Raw genomic sequence first — 21,226 nt, 5'->3', positions numbered from 1 at the left:
TCCACATGTGTTTTGGCCTACAACTCCCAGAAATCCCAGCCAGTATAACAGCTAGGTTGCTGCGAGTTTTCCAGGCTATATGGCCATGTTCCAGAAGCATTCTCTCCTGACGTTTTTGTTTGTTTAATAATGTAATACAACTGTTTGGTTTGCTCCTGATACGATAAATAAATACCCTCTATAGCAAGCATCCTTTGAGGACAAAACATTAGAGCAGACTGCTTCTGGAACATGGCCATACAGCCAGAAAACTCACAGCAACCTAGTGATTGCGGCCATGAAAGACTTCGACAACACAGTTTACCAGCTGTTAGGATTTCTGGGAGTTGAAGGCCAAAACATCTGCAGACCCGCAAGTTGAGAACCACTGGATTATATCAATCATATTCTAACAAGCCCAAAAGCCCTGGGGACCCAGTGTGGTCTGGTTAGGTATTTTGCATGCTGTTTATTGTTTGATTTGGGGTTTTATGAATGGTGCTGTTAGAAATAGATATGGCTCTCTGGATGTGGGATACAAGAGGATCTTGGGATGTGGACAGAGCACAGCTGCCATCATCCTGGGCCAATCCCCACCAACATATGGTCATGATGGTAACCCTTCTCTCGGTCCCACCTCCAGTAGCTCCACTGGCTGCCAGTCTGTTACGGGGCATACTTCAAAGCACTTGACGGTTCAAGTTCAGGTTATTTGGTTGATCACATCCCTTTGTATGAACCTGCCCAGGCCCTGAGATCCCCAGGAGAGGCCTTTCTCTTACTTCCACCTCTATCTCAAGCTCAGTTGATAGAAATGAAGAGCAGGTCTTCCTTCTCAGTGGTTGTCCATCAACTCTGGAACCCCCTTCTTCCCAAGGAAGGCAGAATGGCCCTCTTCCTGCTTTTATATGTTTTTATGGATTTAATTTGAAATTTTAAAAATACTAATGATGTTTAAGGTAAAGCTAAAGGTTTTCCCCTGACATTAAGTCTGGTCGTGTCTGACTCTGGAAGTTGGTGCTCATCTCCATTTCTAAGCCAAATAGCCAGCGTTGTCCATAGCCACCTCCAAGGTCATGTGGCTAGCATGACTGCATGAAGCGTTGTTACCTTCCCACCTATTGATCTACTCACATTTGCATGCACAGCAGGAGCTCACGCCGCTCCCCGTATTTGAACCTGTGACCTTTTGATCAGCAAGTTCAGCAGCTCAGCGGCTTAACTCACTGTGCCACCTATTGATGTTTAATGCTGTTCTAATATTTGTATATTGGTATAGTTATGACAATGTCTAACGTTTGGTTCTGTTTTTATTATTATTACCAGCTTGGGGACCTGGCGGTGCCCAGGTTATTTGAGAACGGCATTGTTTGCCTGTGCTCCAAGTGTAGTTTAGGTCCAATGTTGGCTGGGTTCAGTGGTTGCAGGTGAACTACAGCTTCCATATGGAAGTTCCATTGACCATGGCCCATCCTCCTCCAAACTGCACCAGGATGCAGAATGGGTCACGGGGGCTCTGGTCTTGAACAGTTATTGGTATGTGGCACTGTGATCTGAGGAAGCGAGTGAAGGTACTGGAAGTCCCATCATCCATGGTCTGTCAGCCCAGAACCCGCACCAGGACATAGAGTGGGTCATGGAGGCTCTATGTGCCAAGTTTGCTCTTTATCAGTCATTGGTGTGGGTCTCAGTGTTCTCAGGAAGTGGGTGAAGGTACCGCAAGTCCCATCATCGATGGCCCATCATCTAACAAACCATGCCAGGAAGTAGAGTGGGTCATGGGGGCTCTATGTGCCAAGTTTGCTCTTGATCAGTCATTGGTGTGGGTAGGAATGGTCTCAAGAAGTGAATGAAGATACTGTAGTTCCCATCTTGTAAACTGTAACCTGCCCTGATCCCTCACTGAGAGACAGGGCGAGACAGAAATAAAGTTTTATAAATATTTTCAATTGTATGCTGATGTTTTTATGTTAACTGCTTTGCATCTCCTGCGGCAGAGATAAGGTGATGTATAAATAATAATTAATGGGTCTGTGTGTACCACATGTGGTTGAGATCCATCATTGGTGGGTTTCACAGTGGTCTCTGGATGTGGGTGGAGTGCAACCCCCATCAGGAAAAGGTAAAGGTTTCCTCTTGACATTAAGTCTAGTCATGTCTGACTCTGGGGGTGTGGGGCTCATCAAGAGCCAGCATTGTCCATAGGCACCTCCTAGATCATGTGGCCGGCATGACTACATGGAGCGCCTTTACCTTCTTGCCCAGGTGGTACCTATTTATCTATGCACATTTGTATGTTTTTGAACTGCTAGGTTGGCAGAAGCTGGGGCTAACAATGGGAGCTCACCCTGCTTCCCAGATTTGAACCACCAATCTTTCATAGAATCATAGAATCAAAGAGTTGGAAGAGACCTCATGGGCCATCCAGTCCAATCCCATTCTGCCAAGAAGCAGGAATATTGCATTCAAATCACCCCTGACAGATGGCCATCCAGCCTCTGTTTAAAAGCTTCCAAAGAAGGAGCCTCCACCACACTCCGGGGCAGAGAGTTCCACTGCTGAACGGCTCTCACAGTCAGGAAGTTCTTCCTCATGTTCAGATGGAATCTCCTTTCTTGTAGTTTGAAGCCATTGTTCTGCGGCCTAGTCTCCAAGGAAGCAGAAAACAAGCTTGCTCCCTCCTCCCTGTGGCTTCCTCTCACATATTTATACATGGCTATCATGTTTCCTCTCAGCCTTGTCTTCTTCAGGCTAAACATGCCCAGCTCGTTAAGCCGCTCCTCATAGGGCTTGTTCTCCAGACCTTTTATCATTTTAGTCACTCTCCTCTGGACACATTCCAGCTTGTCAATATCTCTCTTGAATTGTGGTACCCAGAACTGGACACAATATTCCAGGTGTGGTCTAACCAAAACAGAATAGAGGGGTAGCATTACTTCCCTGGATCTAGACACTATGCTCCTATTGATGCAGGCCAAAATCCCATTGGCTTTTTTTGCTGCTACATCACATTGTTGGCTCATGTTTAACTTGTTGTCCACGAGGACTCCAAGATCTTTTTCACACGTACTGCTCTCGAGCCAGGCGTCACCCATTCTGTATCTTTGCATTTCGTCTTAGCCTCTAATATCCTTTTGGTCAGCAAGTTCAACAGTTCAGCGGTTTAACCCGCTGTGCCACGGGCAGAACCCCCATTACTTCCCTCCCAAAAACCTCACTATTTTAAGATAGGTGTGATGGGTCTGTGTGTCAAATTTGGTCCAGATCCCTCATTGCTGGTCATGCGACTCTCTGGGTGAGGGAGCCATCCTGAAAATTTTTGTTGTTGTTCATTCGTTCAGTCGCTTATGACTCTTCGTGACCTCATGGACCAGCCCACGCCAGAGCTCCCTGTCGGCCGTCACCACCCCCAGCTCCTTCAAGGTCAAGCCAGTCACTTCAAGGATGCCATCCATCCATCTTGCCCATCATCCAACTTCCTTTTTCCTTCCATTTCCCCCAAGCATTGTTGTCTTCTCTAAGCTTTCCTGTCTTCTCATGATGTGGCCAAAATACTTCATCTTGGCCTCTAATATCCTTCCCTCCTGAAAAATACACGCATACATATTTTGACTTCTATTTATGCAGCTATGCAATCACAGGTGCCTCCATCAGTCCTGCCCTGGCCTTTCTTCTCCCTGGCCTCCCCGTAGGCGGGGCCTCTCGAACAAGCCACGCCCACCGAGGAGGTGTGAGCGCGCAGCCAGAGACGCGTTTGGGACGGAGGCGGAGGTTTGGACGCTGTCGGCCCCCGTAAGCCGCGAGTGTGCTGTCGATTCCTGCTCGGGTAGCTGCCGTTGTGGAGAGCAAGAGGGCCGCCATGAGCGAGAAGGGGGAGCTGGACCTGACCGGGGCCAAGCAGAACACGGGCATGTGGCTCGTCAAGGTGAGCGGGAGGGAGGAAGGGAGGGAGGGAGAGAAGAGGCCTCCTCTTTCCGGGAAATGGCGGACAAAAGTTGCCAAACAGGGCGCAGTGTGGAGAAAGTGGCCTCCAAGGCTGCCCACCCCCTCCCCGCCCCTCACTCGTTGTATGAATGCATGGCGGTGCCTGAGGGAGAGAGAGAGAGAGGGTGAGTGAGGTGGTGACAGCCAAGACTTCAGGGGGCTCAGTCCCAGTCATGAAGCAGGAATGATCTGCAATGGAGCCCTTGAGTGCTTAGAGAAGGAGGACACCAAGAAGTGCGCTCTTGGAAGGCCAGACTGTCAAGGGAGAGGGGCTGCATTGTTCCTCTTCCTCCCTTGTACCCAGGGCCACATCAGCCTCGTGGTTGCCTTCAAGGGGCCCTTAAGTCTGTGGAGACAGAGGGCCAACTATATTTTTTTAACATAGTGAGCTTTATCACTGGGTTGTTGTAGGGTTTTTGGGCTATATGGCCATTTGATAGAAGCATTCTCTCCTGACGTTTCGCCTGCATCTATAGACAGCATCCTCAGAGGTTGTGAGGCCATAGGTCAGTGGTTCTCAACCTTCCTGATGCCGCAACCCCTTAATACAGTACCTCATGTTGTGGTGACCCCCAACAATGAAATCATTTTCGTTGCTAATTCATAACTGGAATTTTGTTACTGTTATGAATGGTTTTAGTTGCTGGGATTTATAGTTCACTTCCAATCAAAGAGCATTCTGAACTCCACCAACAATGGAATCGAACCAAACTTGGCACCCAGAACTCCCATGACCAACAGAAAATACTGGAAAGGGTTGGTAGGCATTGGCATTGAGTTTGGGAGTTGTAGTTCACCTACATCCAGAGAGCACTGCGGACTCAAACAGTGACAGATCTGGACCAAACTTGGCACGAATACTCAATATGCCCAATATGTGAACACTGGTAGAGTTTGGGGGAAATAGATCTTGATATTTGGGAGTTGTAATTGCAGAGATTTATAGTTCACTTACCATCAAGGAGCACTCTGAACCCACCCCACAATTTATCTGCTCCAAACTTGGCACACTACCTACATGGCCAATATTGAATACTGGTGGGGTTGGGGCAAGCTGTTTTTGAATTCTGGGAGTTGTAGTTCACCAACACCAAAAAAGGAAAAGAAGGATAGGCAGACATATGTTCAGCCTTTTCTCCAAGAGGGTTACTAAGACCATCAGAAATATGTTTTCAGATGGACTTTGGTGACCCCCCCTCTCTGAAACCGTCTCGTGACCCCCCCAAGAGTTCCAACCCCCACGTTGAGAAGCACTGCCATAGATGCAGGTGAAACGTCAGGAGAGAATGCTTCTAGAACATAGCCATATGGCCCGAAAAACCTACAACAACCTATAGTGAGCTTGAGTTTGTTGCCCAGTTCAGGTCCCCAGATGTCATTAAACGACAGCTCTCACCACTTTGAATTATCCACCATGTGAACTGGGGATGATGGGAATTGAACCCAACAGCACTTGCAGCTCTGGGGATAGGGAAACGTGAAAAGACATTTTAAAGCCAGGCATCCTGTTCACAAGCCGTGTATCTCAATTCAAGCCCCACTCTCCTGACCTATCCTAAAGTCACTCCACTTTTTGCCAATTAATTTCCCAGCAAAGTACAAGGTGGTGGTTTTGATCTTTAAAACCCCACATAGTTTGGGTCCACGTCACCTAAAGGATCACCTTCTCCTGTACAATCCATCTTGTACACTTTGGCTTTGACTACTGCAACACGCTGGGGTTGCCTATGAAGACTGTTCGGAAGCTTCAATTGGTCCAACAGGTGGCAGCCAGATTACTCACTGGAGCGGGGTACAGGGAACATACAACCCCCCTGCTGCGTCAGCTCCACTGGCTGCCAGTTTCCTACCAAGCACAGTACAAAGTGCTAGCTTTAGCCTATAAGAAGCAACAAGATCCTGAGCTGCGCTAATGGGGATTCTCAATCTGAGGAAATCTAAGGTGATCCTCCCCCCCAATCCCCCCCTCTGACCCAGCCAGGGAGCCCGGGGCAATCAGGGGTTCCGAAAGAGGCCCGAAAAAGGTCCGGGGGTCAGATTAACCCTAAAGAAGAGAACGGAGGAGGAGGAGGAGGAGGAGCGAGGTAGAGCGCTGCCATTACAATGCAGCCGCCTCCCTCAAGCCTTTAAGATCTAACCGTGGCGGTTCCTCGCGACACCATCACCGCTGCTGCCACCACCTATCACCTTACTACAGCCCGTTGCGGAGTCACCTCCAGGCTATTGAGGGTAGACTGCAGCGGGCCCGCCATCCCAGGCACGGCCCGGGAGTGGCCTATCATCCCAGGCACGGCCGACGTCGCCGCCGACGCCGCCAGCGGTATTAACACCCAGCGCTCCTTCGGGCCTGCTAGGCCCCGCAGCCACGAGCCCCTCCCTCCCGCCGGTCCGGGGGAGGGAGAGAAGGAAGAAGGCCCTCGAGCACTCCGTCGGGCCCATTAGGCCCCGCCGCCGCGAGCCCCTCCCTCCCGCCGGTCCAGGGGAGGGGAGAAGGAAGAAGACTCTCCAGCGCTCCTTCGGGCCTGCTAGGCCCCACCGCCGCGCACTCCTCCCTCCCCGCTGAGAACGCGCTGCTCGGATCCCTCCGTGCTTCCATCTGGTGGTGGCCGGAGTGCAGGAGCTGTGTTGGCTCGGCGCTGCCATTGTATTGCATCGGCTCGGCCCCCATCACCAATAGCAGCGGCCCTCTGCTGGCTGAGTTGTGCCACCAACAGTGGAATTCCATCATTGACTGCTTCCTTGCCATCCGGATCTCATCGTCAACGCGGGACATTTTCCATCGCGCCACTAGCGTCCGGAATAAACATCGCCACTCCTCCATTAGTGGGGGCCCAAGCAACAACCGGAAGGCCTAGAAGCTCAGTGTTCTGCTGCTGCCATCCAGAACTCATAGCAACAGAAATCCTGTTACCTCCTGCAACATCGCCCCCTTTGGCTGGAGGTGCAATTGATATCACTCCACACAGCTGCTAGAAACTGTCTCCTTGGAGTCACTGCCTGCAATATATAAGACCAACCCCCATTAAGCTTCATCAGCTTTCCACTGGGACAGTCAAGAAGAACTAGGGGCCAGGCCAAGGGGTGCCGGCTTGCTGTCCACGGGCCCTAGAAGCTGGGCCCTATGGTTCTAACTGCCCATCCTAGTTGAATGACATCGGGTTTCTTCTGTGGGCACTGACTTTGAGTTATTGAACTATTGAGCACTTTAGTCCATCACTGAGACTCTATGGTACTATTAGAATCTGAGCCATAGAAAACCACCTAGCACTTTAATTTCTAGCACTTTAATCCTGCACTTTAGAACGCCTGGGTCATTATAAGCTATCAACTGGTCCCAAACCAATAAGCTGCTGTGAGGTGTGGCACTATAGCACTTTAGACAGCCCTGTACCCTAGGCAGACCCTAGCTCTACATTACGAACTACCAGCAATTGACTGATGCCACCACCTTTGTCAATTTTGTTATTACTGACAGCCTTCTCTGCCAGTGTTACTCAAATGCACTTTATGTTCTCCAATACATGGGAAGGAGTAGGAAGCAGGGGGGTGGAGGACCCTAGGGGTTCAGAGTTATACAACTACAACAATGTCTGCTATTATTATGCATCAACACCTGATACTTCAAATGAGGAGCTTGGAGGAATTTCCCCCGGGGTAGGTGGCTCTGCGGGTGAAGGGGCTGCTATAGAGGTGGTGACAGGTAGAGGGAGATACGGGAAAGGGAGAACAAATTACTCAATCCGACCCAAAATTTCTAACAATAATTTGGCGAATTCAAAACATTTTAAGGATGCAAGACAAAAACAAACCTGGCCCAAAAAGTACAATAGAACATTGGCAATCCCAAAGATTACTTATACTACAACTTTACAAACGATTCGGCCCGAAAACAGTAGGAATATATTGGCAACTCCAAAAAACCCTCCTGACAAGATACAGCTGAGATGACAGGATGGTGGTCCCTCTGGGTTAAGGGTGGTGCTGTTCAATGCCAGGTCGGTAAATGGAAAAACCTCCACCATTCGAGATCTAATTCAGGAGGAACAAGCCGACCTGGCATGTATAACAGAGACCTGGCTGGACGAGGGGGGAGGGGTGAACCTCTCCCAACTATGCCCGCCAGGGTACTCTGTCCAGCACCAGCCGAGACCCGGAGGGCGGGGAGGAGGAGTGGCAGTCGTCTATAAGGTTTGCATTCCCCTGATCAGGTGCCCCATCCCACAATCATCGTCATTTGAGTGTGCCGGCTTTAGGTTAGGTGACCGGGACAGGATAGGGATTCTGTTAGTGTACCGACCACCCCGCTGCACGACAGTCTCCCTACCTGAGCTAGCAGGAGTGGTCTCGGACATGGCGTTGAGCTCCCAGCGGCTTTTAGTCCTGGGGGATTTCAATATCCATGCCGAGACCGCTCTTTCAGGTGCAGCTCAGGACTTTATGGCCGCCATGACAACCATGGGCCTGTCCCAACTAGTATCTGGTCCCACCCATACTGCCGGACACACATTGGATTTGGTCTTTTCTCAGGGATGGGGTGACAGTGTCGGGGTGGAGGAGCTGACCATCGCTCCATTGTCATGGACCGATCACCACCTGATTAGGTTTAGACTGACTGTACCTTCTAACCTCCGCAGGGGTGGTGGACCCATTAGAATGGTCCGCCCCAGGAGACTCATGGATCCAAATGGCTTCCTGACGGCTCTTGGGGAATTTCCCACCTCCCTGGCTGGCGACTCGGTCGATGCCTTGGTCTCTCATTGGAACACCGAGATGACTAGGGCAATTGACACAATTGCTCCGGAACGCCCCCTCTCGAGTAACCGAGCCAATCCAGCCTCTTGGTTTACTGAGGAGCTGGCGGCAATGAAGCGAAAGAAGAGGTGGCTAGAGCGCGTGTGGCGGAAGAATCCGACTAAATCAGCCCAAACACATCTGAATGCCTTTCTAAGGTCCTACGGTGTGGCAATAGAGGCAGCACAAAAAACATCCTTTGCCGCCAATATTGCATCTGCGAAGAATCGTCCAGCTGAGCTCTTCCGAGTTGTCAGGGGTTTGTTAAATCCGCCAAAAAGCGAGATCCCTGACAGCTCGGGAGCTCGCTGTGAAGCGTTTGCTCGATTCTTCGCAGATAAAATTGGGCGGATTCGGTCGGATTTCGACACCACTTTACCTGCAGTCTCTGAGGATGTAACGAGAGCATCTTCTTGTCAGGTTTTATTGGATTCCTTTCAATTGGTTCAGCTTGAGGATGTGGACAGGATCCTTGGAGAGGTGCGACCCACCACATGCATCCTAGACCCCTGTCCATCCTGGCTGATAAAAGAAGCCAGAGGGGGTTTGGCAGAGTGGGTGAAGGTGGTGGTTAATGCCTCCTTGCAGGAGGGCAAGATTCCAGCGAGCTTAAAGCAAGCTATTATCAAACCGCTGTTGAAGAAACCATCACTGGACCCCACTCAATTAGACAACTATCGGCCAGTTTCCAATCTCCCCTATTTGGGCAAAGTCATGGAACGTGTGGTGGCAGCGCAACTCCAGGGATTTCTGGTAGACACTGATTATCTTGATCCGGCACAGTCTGGCTTTAGACCGGGACATGGAACGGAAACAGCCTTGGTCGCCTTGGTAGATGATCTTCGCAGGGAGCTAGACAGGGGGAGTGTGTCCCTGTTAGTTCTGCTGGACCTCTCAGCGGCCTTCGATACCGTCGATCACGGTATCCTTCTGGGACGCCTCACAGATATGGGACTTGGGGGTACTGCTTTGCTGTGGCTCCAGTCCTTTCTGGAGGGACGGTCCCAGAAGGTGTTACTGGGTGACACCTGTTCGGCCCCAAAGCCATTGTCATGTGGAGTCCCTCAGGGATCAATTCTGTCCCGATGTTGTTTAACATCTACATGAAGCCGTTGGGGGAGATCATTCGGAGTTTCGGACTGCGATGTTATCTCTATGCCGATGATGTCCAGATCTGTCACTCCTTTCCACCTGTCACCAAGGAGGCTGTCCAGACCTTGAACCGGTGTCTAGCTGCTGTGTCGGACTGGATGAGAGCTAACAAATTGAAATTAAATCCAGACAAGACAGAGGTCCTACTGGTCAGTCGTAAGGCCGAACAGGGTATAGGGTTACAGCCTGTACTGGATGGGGTTACACTCCCCCTGAAGTCGCAGGTTCGCAGCTTGGGAGTAATCCTGGATTCACCGCTGAGCCTGGAACCCCAGGTCTCGGCGGTGGCCGGGAGAGCTTTTGCGCAATTAAAACTTGTGCACCAGTTGCGCCCGTACCTTGGGAAGTCTGATCTGGCCACGGTGGTCCACGCTCTTGTTACATCCCGAATAGACTACTGCAACGCTCTCTACATGGGGTTGCCCTTGAAGACTGTTCGGAAACTTCAACTAGTCCAGCGAGCGGCAGCCAGATTGCTTACCGGGGCAACATACAGGGAGCATACCACCCCCCTGCTATGCCAGCTCCACTGGCTGCCGGTTCAGTTCCGAGCACAATTCAAGGTGCTGGTCTTGACCTATAAAACCCTGTACGGTTCCGGTCCACTGTATCTGTCCGAACGTATCTCCCGCTACGTCCCACCTCGGAGCTTGAGATCATCTGGGGAGGTCCTGCTCTCGACCCCACCACTCTCACAAGTGAGGCTGGTGGGGACGAGGAGCAGGGCCTTCTCAGTGGTGGCCCCTCACCTGTGGAACTCACTCCCCGGGGAAATCAGAGCGTCACCATCCCTCCTCTCCTTCAGGAGGAGGGTGAAAACTTGGTTATGGGACCAGGCCTTTGGGCAACCAGGCAATTAAAGACTAGCAGGATGGACAAAATGGTATTAAAAACGGATCTATGAGACAGCAAACACTGACAACGTAAGGGAGGAATTTAGGTTTGTATTGATTTTATTGATTTTATAGATTTTTATTGGAATAATGCATGAAGATGTTAGTAATTGTGAATTTTATTGTAAGTTGAGATGATTGTTATGATGCTGGCATCTAATCGTGCCTTTACTGTGTAAGCCGCCCTGGGTCCCCTTCGGGGTGAGAAGGGCGGGGTAAAAGAACCCCAAATAAATAAATAAATAAATAAGATGGTTCATACAGCCTATCTCCCTGTATGAACCATCTTGGAGGTTAAGATTGTCCGGGGAGGGCCTTGCTTTCAGTCCCACCTCCTTTGCAAGTGTGGTTGGTGGGGACAAGAGACAGGGCCTTCTCAGTGGTGGTCCCTTGGCTGTGGAACTCCCTCCCCACCCCCTCCCTCCTGACATTCAGAAAAGGGCTAAAAACCAATCGTTCGGGTGGTGAGCAATACAAGGAATGATCAGGGATTATGTGCAATAGATATGATATTTGGAATGGCCTGGACTACGATTGTTGGATTGTGTGATTTTAATTGTTTATATTTTTATGTTTTTAATTCTAAAATTTAATGTTAAATGATATCATGTTTTATTATTTAATTCATGATTGTATGTTATTATCGTTATGTTAGGTTCTTTATGAAGGAATATCAAAGAAGGAAGATGCAGGCATGGCTTTGGGAGGTTAAAACAGAGATAAAGTTTGTTGTAGGAGGGAAATCTTAGAAACAGAGAGTAGAAAGAGACCCAGTCTGTAAATTCTGGTAGGTGGTCGAATTATAAAAAGCTAGGTTATTTTATTTTGCAGCACACCTTAATATCTTCCAAAGATTCAGATATTAGCTGTACATATTATGAACTATTGAACTTGTGAAGATTATATTAATATACACATAACTGGAGGTAAATAACCGTTTTAGCCCATCAAAGCTTGTGCTTTAGTGACAAAACTAACAAATTATATCTGGGTCAAGAAAAAGTGATAAAATTAAATTGATTTACTACAACTTTTGACAACAAGTGAATAGCCTTTATATGCATTGTTAATAGTTTACTGGCAAATGTATACTAGAGTTGGATATGTTTCAGCTATAATAAAATAGCTGCCAACCTAGCAGTTCTACAACATGCAAATGTGAGTAGATCAGTAGGTACTGCATCATAAGGTAACAGCACTCCATGCAGACATGCCAGCCACATGACCTTGGAGGTGTCTATGGGCAATGCCAGCTCTTCGGCTTAGAGATGGAGATGAGCACCACCCCCAGAGTCAGATTCTACTAGACTTCATGTCAAGGGAAAACCTTTACCTTTGTGATAAAATAATAAAGAATATGTACATATTGTTTATTTCTTGTAAATCACCGGAAAACAATACTATTGTATTGTATAGTTGTTCATTTAATTTGTAAAAGATATAGGATTGTTCCAGAACAGACATTATTGTCAGAATGCATACATCTTCTCTCCTTCCCCATGTGTCTCCCAAATCTCTGAAGATTGTGGTATCCCCTGGAGAAGATATGGCAGGTGTGTGGAGCACCTCAAGGCAGTTGGAGAAGGGGGCGCAGCTGAAGAAGCAGAAATTTGGATTAGATTGGATGTAGAACATTGCTTAGAATGTTATTAAAAATGGCAGTTTTTTGTATGTCTTGTTCTGCTTAAAAAAATCAATCTGCAATATTTTGTGTTGATTTAAGGAATCTCCCATAAAAGGCACTGGGGGAAGATATGGGTTACATAAATATTTTTCTGCATTTACTTCATGCTTTTATTGCTTTTTTCTTATTTTTTTAGGTTCCCAAATACTTGTCCCAACAGTGGAATAAAGCATCAGGAAGAGGTGAAGTAGGAAAGCTAAGAATTGCCAAGTAAGGGTTTTTGTATTTTCCATTTGATGATTCAGGGATTCCTTTGTTTTGGTTGTCTGAGGATCCTATCTCTGGCATGCAGCTCTCTGAGCTAAACACCATGGCCCCTGAAAACCCATAGAAAATGGGTCAAGGGATTGCAAAATAGAGCAGTTTTCACCCATAGAGCTTAGACTCTTGGCTCCCCACATACTCCTGGACTTTTAAAACTGCAAAAGAATGGGGGGGGGGGGGGATCAGCCAAAAGTAATACCAAAAAGGACAGATCTCCCAAATGATATGCTCTGTGAAGACAGGAGTGTCTTTAAAGGGCAGGTTTCTAGTTCTGAGTCTAGTTCTCATCAGAATAACTTCAGTGAATTTATTTTAACTGACATCAAGATGCAAGTCCCTATCATAAAGTGCTTGGCAGGGTCAGGGTCAGTAAGGCACTGCGGTATGGAATTCAGATATCCCCATTCAGGTTTTCCTGTTCAAGGATCCTTGATCTGTGGTGGGCTCAACCCCAGCCATCGTGCTTGGAAATGGGTAGGTTTCCAGCACCACCGCCTCTATTTCTGCCAAAGCAGTGGATATAACCAGCTCCTTCTGATTGGCTGCTTAGGGTGGGTTTTTTGGGGCATTATAACTGCCTTTTTCAGTTGTGTAGAAATTTGTGCTAACTTTTTGAATTTATTGTCTACTTTCTAATAGCAATGTTTTTTTTTTAAAAATAAATGATATATCTTTGTTTATTTCACAGAAACCAAGGAAGAACAGAAGTAAGTAAATTGAAATGCAAATATTGTTTTTTTATTGAATTGTACTGCTTCGTAAAATTGTATAAGGCTCTGAGCAGTCTCCTCTTAAATTGATCAGCAATCCCAATTTTACTTTATTTCAACAACATTGGGGAACCCAGAGCAATTTAAAGTACAAAGAGGAAATAATTTTGCAATGTGTACAATAAATGAAAAATGAATAGAACTTGTTGTGGTATTAATACTGACAGTAGCAAATGCAACATAGTGCCTCTATAACGAACGTTAAACAACAAATTAACGTATGTGTTGATGTTGAAAAAATCATTAGTTGCTATATCTTGAGAAAAGCTGTTATATGGAATATAAAGAGACTTTGCAAAAATAGCAAAAGATCATGAAGCATCTATCTCAGGCCTTCATGTTCTCTTCAAATAGAGGAATTGGGGAGGGCGGGGTGGTAATCTTCGTATACTAAATAAGACAGACAATGTGAATACTGTTTTGGAAGATCTAAAGCAGTGCAATCTATTTTTGAGGAGATACTGAATGTTAATGTATATCAATATGAACTGAACAGGAATAATTCCTGTTTCAGGTATTGAATAAAATAAACTGATATTACAATTGATTTTACATATATGCCCTCAAGGCTTTAGTATTCAATTTTTACTGTGCTTTGAAGCCCCTCTTTTGCTATAACTCTAAACTGAATATTCTGAGTTATGCTGATCTTGCTAATTTATGCCAAATAAATGTTATTTCTACTTATGTTCTCCTTCCTGGGGTCTTTTCTGTTTGTCCTGTTGTCCTATCCTATAGGTTATATCTGTTCAGACTAAAAGGCAATTTTTTAGATTCTTGTGTGTATTTAGCAATGAGAAATGATGAATGAGCTTTGAAGAAAATTGCTGAGATATTCTTTGCAATAGGAAGATACTGAAGCTAATTCTAGTTCACCAGGTTTATTTAAATTCCTGCCCAACACAATCCCTGTTTAATTCAACTAGTTAATCCTGCTTTTGTGGCTGGTATAGTTCTAGAAAAGACAGTTGAGAAAATACCTTTGAGGGATACTGCAATGCTATTCTGAAGAGTGAATGCTTGGTTTTGTTTTTGCATTTGAAACCAAGATAATTAGAAATAGTCAGATTTTCTTGTTTAAAGAAGAAATTTTAAACTAACAGTACATTCTGCATTCCTGAAGGAATACATTTATTTTAGGTGGAGACAAAAGAAAACCAGATTTGAGTCATAAACTGTAATATCATAATTGCTGGGATATGTTTCTTTGCCTCTCTAACTGTGTTTCCTTAATCCGGGACCGAGGAAAGAACGACCCCTAAAGTTCTTCTAGGACAGACCTGCATAACTTGGGAATAGTAAGGGTCCGAATTAAAAATATGCAAAACTTCTTTGGGCCTTATCCACCAAACTCCAGTGGATACTAAGAGTACACACACACTTGCATGTACACCAAAATACATAGGAGTGCAGAAATCCATCATGATACAGTGATTTGAATGTTGGACTATTGCTCTGGAAACATGGCTTGAAATCTTGACTCAGACATGAAATCCACTGGATGACCTTAGACAAGTCACAGTATCTCAACCTCAGAGGAGAACAAAGGCAAAGTTCCTCTGAACAAATCTGGCTGAGAAAACCCTGTGATATTTTTAGCTTAAGTCAGAAAGAACTTGAGGCACACAACAACAACAGAAGAGTGGCAAGTTATAAAACTTACACTAAACGAGGTCAACTTGTTCAATATTATTTACCTTAATAGTTCTTTTCAGGTCAAAGACCTTTAGTCTCCTGCTTTTAGTCTCTTTTCCTGAATCCATGTTTATTTTTACTTTTAAATACCCTTTATCTCTTCTTATTTTCTTCTTTTTATACAGACGTGGGCAAACTGTGTGACTCATTAGTTATTGATGAACAACAACTCCTACCTTAATCCACATTGGCTATGCTGGCTATGTCTAATGGGGTTGCACCCCAGAAGTATACGAAGAGTTGCATTTTGCCCACTCTTGTCTTAAAATAGCATTAACAGAAAAATTTGATCCTGCCCAAATTTCAATCTACCAGTTGGACATTGCTTATTACTCCACAGTAAGAAAGTGTAGGAGCTTCTTATGGTCCTGGACAGAGGCCTTTTGCAGCTCTGGTGCATACGTGAAGTACATTTTTCCCCCTTTTTCTTTCTAAATTCTCAAAAACAGCTGGTAATTCTATCACTTACAATAAATATTCACTGCCATTTATGGTTGTCAGGTATCTTTCACTTTGAATGAAGATCTTGCAAACATTGATGATATTGGTGGAAAGCCAACTTCCATCAGCGCACCCAGAGAGCATCCTTTTCTTCTACAAAGTGTGGGAGGACAGACATTAACCGTGTTTACAGAGAGCGCCTTAGGTAAGTAGGATGGAGAAGTACTGAAAACACATGTAGGTGTTTCCATGAATGTTTGATAACGATATTAAATCTCCAAATTTTGTTTGATTGACTCTTCAATGTTCTCTTTACCTTCTGGATGTTTTTTTTTTCTTATATAGCCTAGGCATTTAATATTTTTCATGAATAAGCCACTTTGAGTCTCAGTCTTGGGGAAAAGGCAGGATATAAAGATGATGATGATGATCAGAATAGTAATAGTAATGAAGTAAAATTATCACCTGTTTAATATTTAGAAAAAGAAACTTTTGTTTTTGGCTGTGGACCATACTATAATATTAGAATTTAAAATTTACTGCCAGAAACTAGGTGTTGCTATGGAACTACTTCATCAAAACTATACAAATCATTCATACTACATGTTAAGTTCACTCAAATAGTATCATTTTACTTACATCCTTTCAATAGTATTTCTAAGGTAGTTTATGGCATGAACCTGTCAAAATTCTACCAAGATAGTCCTATCCTATCTGATTTGTCATTGATCCACTCCTTTGGGTTTTACGTAGATCTACCATTTGCCAAAATATACGATCCTGTGCTTTTCTTTTCCATTTCTGACTGAATAGCTTAACCATTGAGCAGTTCAGAATCACCAAATGTTTAGCAAAGCATTTTTCCCCACTGATCTCTGGAAGCAATCATGAGTATCCTCCTGAGATAGCATTGAGTAGCTCCAGGACACCATAGAACTGACTGTGTCCTTTTAAAATGATAATTTGACATTTGTGAAAGGTTTAACTTAATGGGTATACACTGATTGGTCTCAAAATTAAGAGAAAGGAGGAGATCTTGTTTATAACAGCTGAGACAGAAGTAATATTGATCCCTGCTTTATGAGGGCTTCATAGAAATAAGACCAGGAGATTATTTGAATTCAGAAATAAATTTGTAGCACATGAAACTATTTTAAAATTGGTGAAACTGATTTATGGTTGTTCACTCCAATATATAACTGAGCATCTGCATTATGTTTTGATGGAAGTATCTTCAGCTGTCTTTCAAGAAAAGTGCACTGAAGTAATTTAGACCGCTGCTTCTTACTGTGGGTCTTGGCCCCAAATGGGGTACTGTTAGCTGAAAAGATCTATTAGCAACACTGTTTACAGTGGACTTTGCAGAAAATGCCTTAGCTGTAACCCACAAAAAGGAAAAATGGTCTGTTTAGCAAGCCTTGCAAATGCCGATTTATTATCAGTAAATGTTTGATTTGTATACCTATTTTATATACTATATAAAAAAATTGAGTGAAAAAGGGTAGTGAGTGGGAAAAGCATAAGGAGCCCTGATTTAGACTGCAATCCCGTTACCTCCTGACCAAGAAGTAAAACATATTGAACTCAGATTTATATAGCATTGTACTGTTGGTCTGCAAAGTTGGAGGGCATATATAGCATTGCCACTTTGAAAAACCAGATCCCATCCCCTCTCAACTTGGACTAGATATTCACTCTGGTTTGCAAATTGATTACTGCATTCATTAGTGGACATTACAGAAGTTGAATTTCTAGACCCTGCGCTGACCAGTTTGTATCTTACACTATCTAAGATTCTGAAAAAAAACCCCCAAAACTTTTAAACATGTGTTATGACACATTGCATTTTTTAAAAATGAACAAAAGCAACAGTGGTGGTTATTGTACCCCGTCATCATGTGATATTACCCTCAATGAAGTGCATATGACTCAAGGCTGCTTGTTTATTTATTTATTTATTTATTTCACAGTTTTGTATACCGAGCTTCTCAACCTCGTTGAGGGACTCAGCCCGGTTTACAGCCATAAAAACATATACATTCATTAAAATATCATATATCACAAATTACACATCAACTTTAAAATACACTAAATATAAAACTACAGTGGTCAGTCGTCCTATTAAGATGGATCTATATCCACTTCCATCCAGAGTCCTATGGTGTTGTCTCATTCCTCGAAGGCCTGACTCCACAGCCACGTCTTCACCCGTTTCCTAAATGTTAGGATGGATGGGGCGGTTCTGGCCTCCAGAGGGAGAGAGTTCCAGAGTCGCGGGACCACCACCGAGAAGGCCCTGTCCCTTGTCCCCACCAGGCGCACTTGCGAGGCTGGTGGGACCGAGAGCAGGGCCCCTCCAGATGATCTTAGTAATCTTGATGGTTCGTAGGGGAGAATACGTTTGGAGAGGTAAACAGGGCCGGAGTCGTTTAGGGCTTTATAGGTCAACACCAGCACTTTGAATTGTGCTCGGAAGCTAATTGGCAGCCAGTGGAGCTGTCGTAACAGCGGAGTGGTGTGCTCCCTGTACCCAGCCCCCGTTAGTAATCTGGCTGCCGCGCGTTGGACTTGCTGCAGCTTCCGGGCAGTCTTCAAAGGCAACCCTACGTAGAGAGCGTTGCAGTAATCTAAGCGGGATGTAACCAAAGCGTGTACTACCGTGGCCAAGTCAGCCCTCCCAAGGTACGGACCCTGTTGATTCTTTTCCCATGCGGAAATAAATTTGAAAATGATATTGCTTTTGTAACTGTGACAATGAGCAAAGTGATGTAACTGATAAATACATTGAAGGTTGTATTCATCAGCTCAGGGTCCAAGTTTCCCTTAGTAAGAGTGGCATTTTCACTTTTCTTCCTTGTTGTATTCTTTCCTCTTGTATTCTTTCCCCTTGTACATACTGATCAGAAGTTCCTTACAATGCTGTCAGATGGCCTCATAACACTGCTGCCTTTCCCATCGCAATTAGGCTTCCCTGTGCCTCCTACTGTAAATACCACGAGAGGATGTCACAGACACATCTGAATCGTACTGTTACATTGTGTGAAATACTTGCTAGATGGCGATGCTTTGTTTTCAATGCCTATCGTGCTGAATGGTTTCTTTCTCAATGTCTCTTAAATTCTTGTTCTATCATTGTTTCTTTCTTGCTATTTCTGTTTCTCTACCTGTAAAATACAAAGGAACTAGGGGGCAGGGAAATCACATCTGAATTACCCACTCACCAACAGAAGAGCTTAGATGACACACTTAATTATTTTCACAGCTGAAAGTAGAGACCTGACAGGGCAAAGTTGGATGCAGGAACATTGGAGGAAGTATTGAGTATTGCTTTGAAAAAGTATTACTATTGACACAATATATTACTTAAAGGCTCCATTCTCCCTGACTATAATTTAATAATGTGTTCATTAACCAGAACATTGAATAGTGTGTTCATTAACTACAATAGCTCTGCTTGAATTATCTGCCTTCCCCACCTTCTCCTTTTCATTGACTTCTCTCCATAGACTATACAATAATTGTGACGAAGTAAGATTTCTGTGACTTGAATACTGCCTCAGAGAACATCGGTTTCCTTTGAATTTATGGCATGTTTTTTTCCAGCTTTGCACAAACTCAGGGTGGGAAACTCTGAACTTCCAGATGTTTTTAAATTGCAGTTCTCTTACCATTTCCTATACTGGCATTAGTTGGTGCATGTTGTCAGCCAGAAGCATCTGGAAGGTCACTATTGTTTGTCCTTGATTGTCTAAAAATCATAGAATGAGGAAATCTTTTAAACAACTTAGTTATGCGATTACCAAATGAGAGTCCTGGATATTTGTAGCCTTTGCTTTTCTATTGTATTGCTTGTGCATGAAATATCAAGTATGTTTTCCGCTGTAAACATCACCATATAGTGTTAGTTGCCATGCAGCTCTGTAATTTGTGCTTTTCTTTGTTGTTTTTACTGTCCTACTTATGTATCTCTTGCATATGTCTCAATATTAATAGGCCAGCCCAAGCAAATTATATCTTTATTTTTTTTCAAGTACACTTTTAAATTCTAACCAGATGAACAATGGTATTATATTTTAGATTAAGTTTGACACTTTTAGCTAATTTACTAAACGCACTGCAGGTTGTAATGGCTGTTGTTTCTAGATATGGATTTATTCCACTTTCATCATTCACAGTTCCTAGACTCAGTTCTCTGCCATTGTAGGTAAAGTATTACTGACTTTTGAAAGTGTGGAAGGTGAAATTGGGTGAGCAATCCCAAAACAATAATATTTTCAGCAAAGGGAAATGCAGAGATCCTTGCGTACAAATATGTGTAAAATGTTTTCCTTGTGTACAAGAATCTGTGAATCAGAATAGGAATAGAACAAGATATCACTGACTTTGTTCTAAAGCTGTCATAAGTACTTTTAAAAATATTAAATAGGTTCTTTTATTCTGCTTTCAGTGAGACAGGCTGCATTAGGCACTTTCAGAGAAAAAAGTAGGCACAGGCTCCGGTACTGGGTTTTATAATAATTATATTGGTTACATAGACAAAGCGGGATATTGCATCAACATTTGCACATATATTCTAACATTAAATCATTCATTCATCATTCATTCATCAAGTATTCTTACCATTCTTCTTGTTGAAGTTAATCAGCTACTTGAGAGGAGGCGGCTGTTCATAACAGTGTTCAGAAATGGTGTTCAGTTGGTCTGACACACTTTTGAAAGAAAAGGGTCCTTTTATGTAGTATTTTCTGTCAATGTGGCTCTGAAACTTGCAAATTACTGACAGACATATCCCATCAGTTCCTGGACAGATGTTGCTTTTGTTTAATTGGTTTTCCTTATCAAGGAGCCTTGTAAATATTTCTGTAAGGAGCCATAGTGTTGACTTCCTTACTTAAAAGAACCGTTGTCTTTGGCAATGTAAACAAGTTTTTTTCCACCAAGAGTTCACCAAGTCAGCAATGTCAACAGTTAATCATTTGTCACAGGTCTCATCAGCAATTTTTAATTACAGTCCATGAGTTCTTCACCTCTTTCTTGTAGTTTTCCAGGCCTCCTTCCTTGGAATGGTATCGTCAACCCAATTAGGTCGCATTTGTATGACTTTCATACAATCTCACTCAAACTATACAGCATATTTTATCATGACAAAGCTTCATATACACAAGCCTCTTTTAGATCATCTTAAGGCCTATGAGGATGATGCGTAATAAGAGAAATCGGGAAGTATAGAGTTTTTATCTGCAAATTTTAACATTTTCATTGTATTTCGTTCATCTAATTAAATGGACTTTAGCTCAAAATGCTTATGCAATTAATTAGTCTTTACAATGCCAAAAATTCTTTGGTGAAGGAGAAGTAAGACAACATATCAGCGAATTTATTGTAGCTGTTACATTGATACTGCTATCACTACCATGTCTGCTTGACCCATTAACTGATATGGGTTCCTGGCTATATTGATCACTGTCATTAAAAATCTAGTCAAAGTACCTCTGAAAGGTAGGTTAAAATTGTTAGTTAACTCAATGTAATTATTAATATTTAAAGAGTTATAAAGTCTCTTCATTTTTTCT

General features: G+C 44.1%; 1 protein-coding gene across 2 annotated transcripts in view; it reads left to right on the top strand.

Moving 5' to 3' along the window:
- Nucleotides 1-3,712: 3,712 nt before the first annotated feature.
- GTF2F2 (general transcription factor IIF subunit 2) overlaps nucleotides 3,713-21,226 on the top strand; it is an 88,917-nt gene continuing 71,403 nt past the window's right edge. The window contains exons 1-4 of one of the 2 annotated variants that reach the window (XM_060769267.2): nucleotides 3,713-3,904; nucleotides 12,620-12,693; nucleotides 13,436-13,454; nucleotides 15,714-15,858. In XM_060769267.2, the coding sequence (XP_060625250.1) occupies nucleotides 3,839-3,904; nucleotides 12,620-12,693; nucleotides 13,436-13,454; nucleotides 15,714-15,858 (304 nt within the window). In that variant the 5' untranslated portion in view covers nucleotides 3,713-3,838. The remainder of the gene's footprint in view (nucleotides 3,905-12,619; nucleotides 12,694-13,435; nucleotides 13,455-15,713; nucleotides 15,859-21,226) is intronic. The other variant, XM_060769266.2, reaches the window with a different exon arrangement.

Source organism: Anolis sagrei, chromosome 3 (genome assembly GCF_037176765.1).
Source record: "Anolis sagrei isolate rAnoSag1 chromosome 3, rAnoSag1.mat, whole genome shotgun sequence".
Taxonomy (NCBI): domain Eukaryota; kingdom Metazoa; phylum Chordata; class Lepidosauria; order Squamata; family Dactyloidae; genus Anolis; species Anolis sagrei.
Note: the sequence above shows the minus strand (reverse complement) of the source record. Positions and strands in the feature narration are given on the sequence as shown.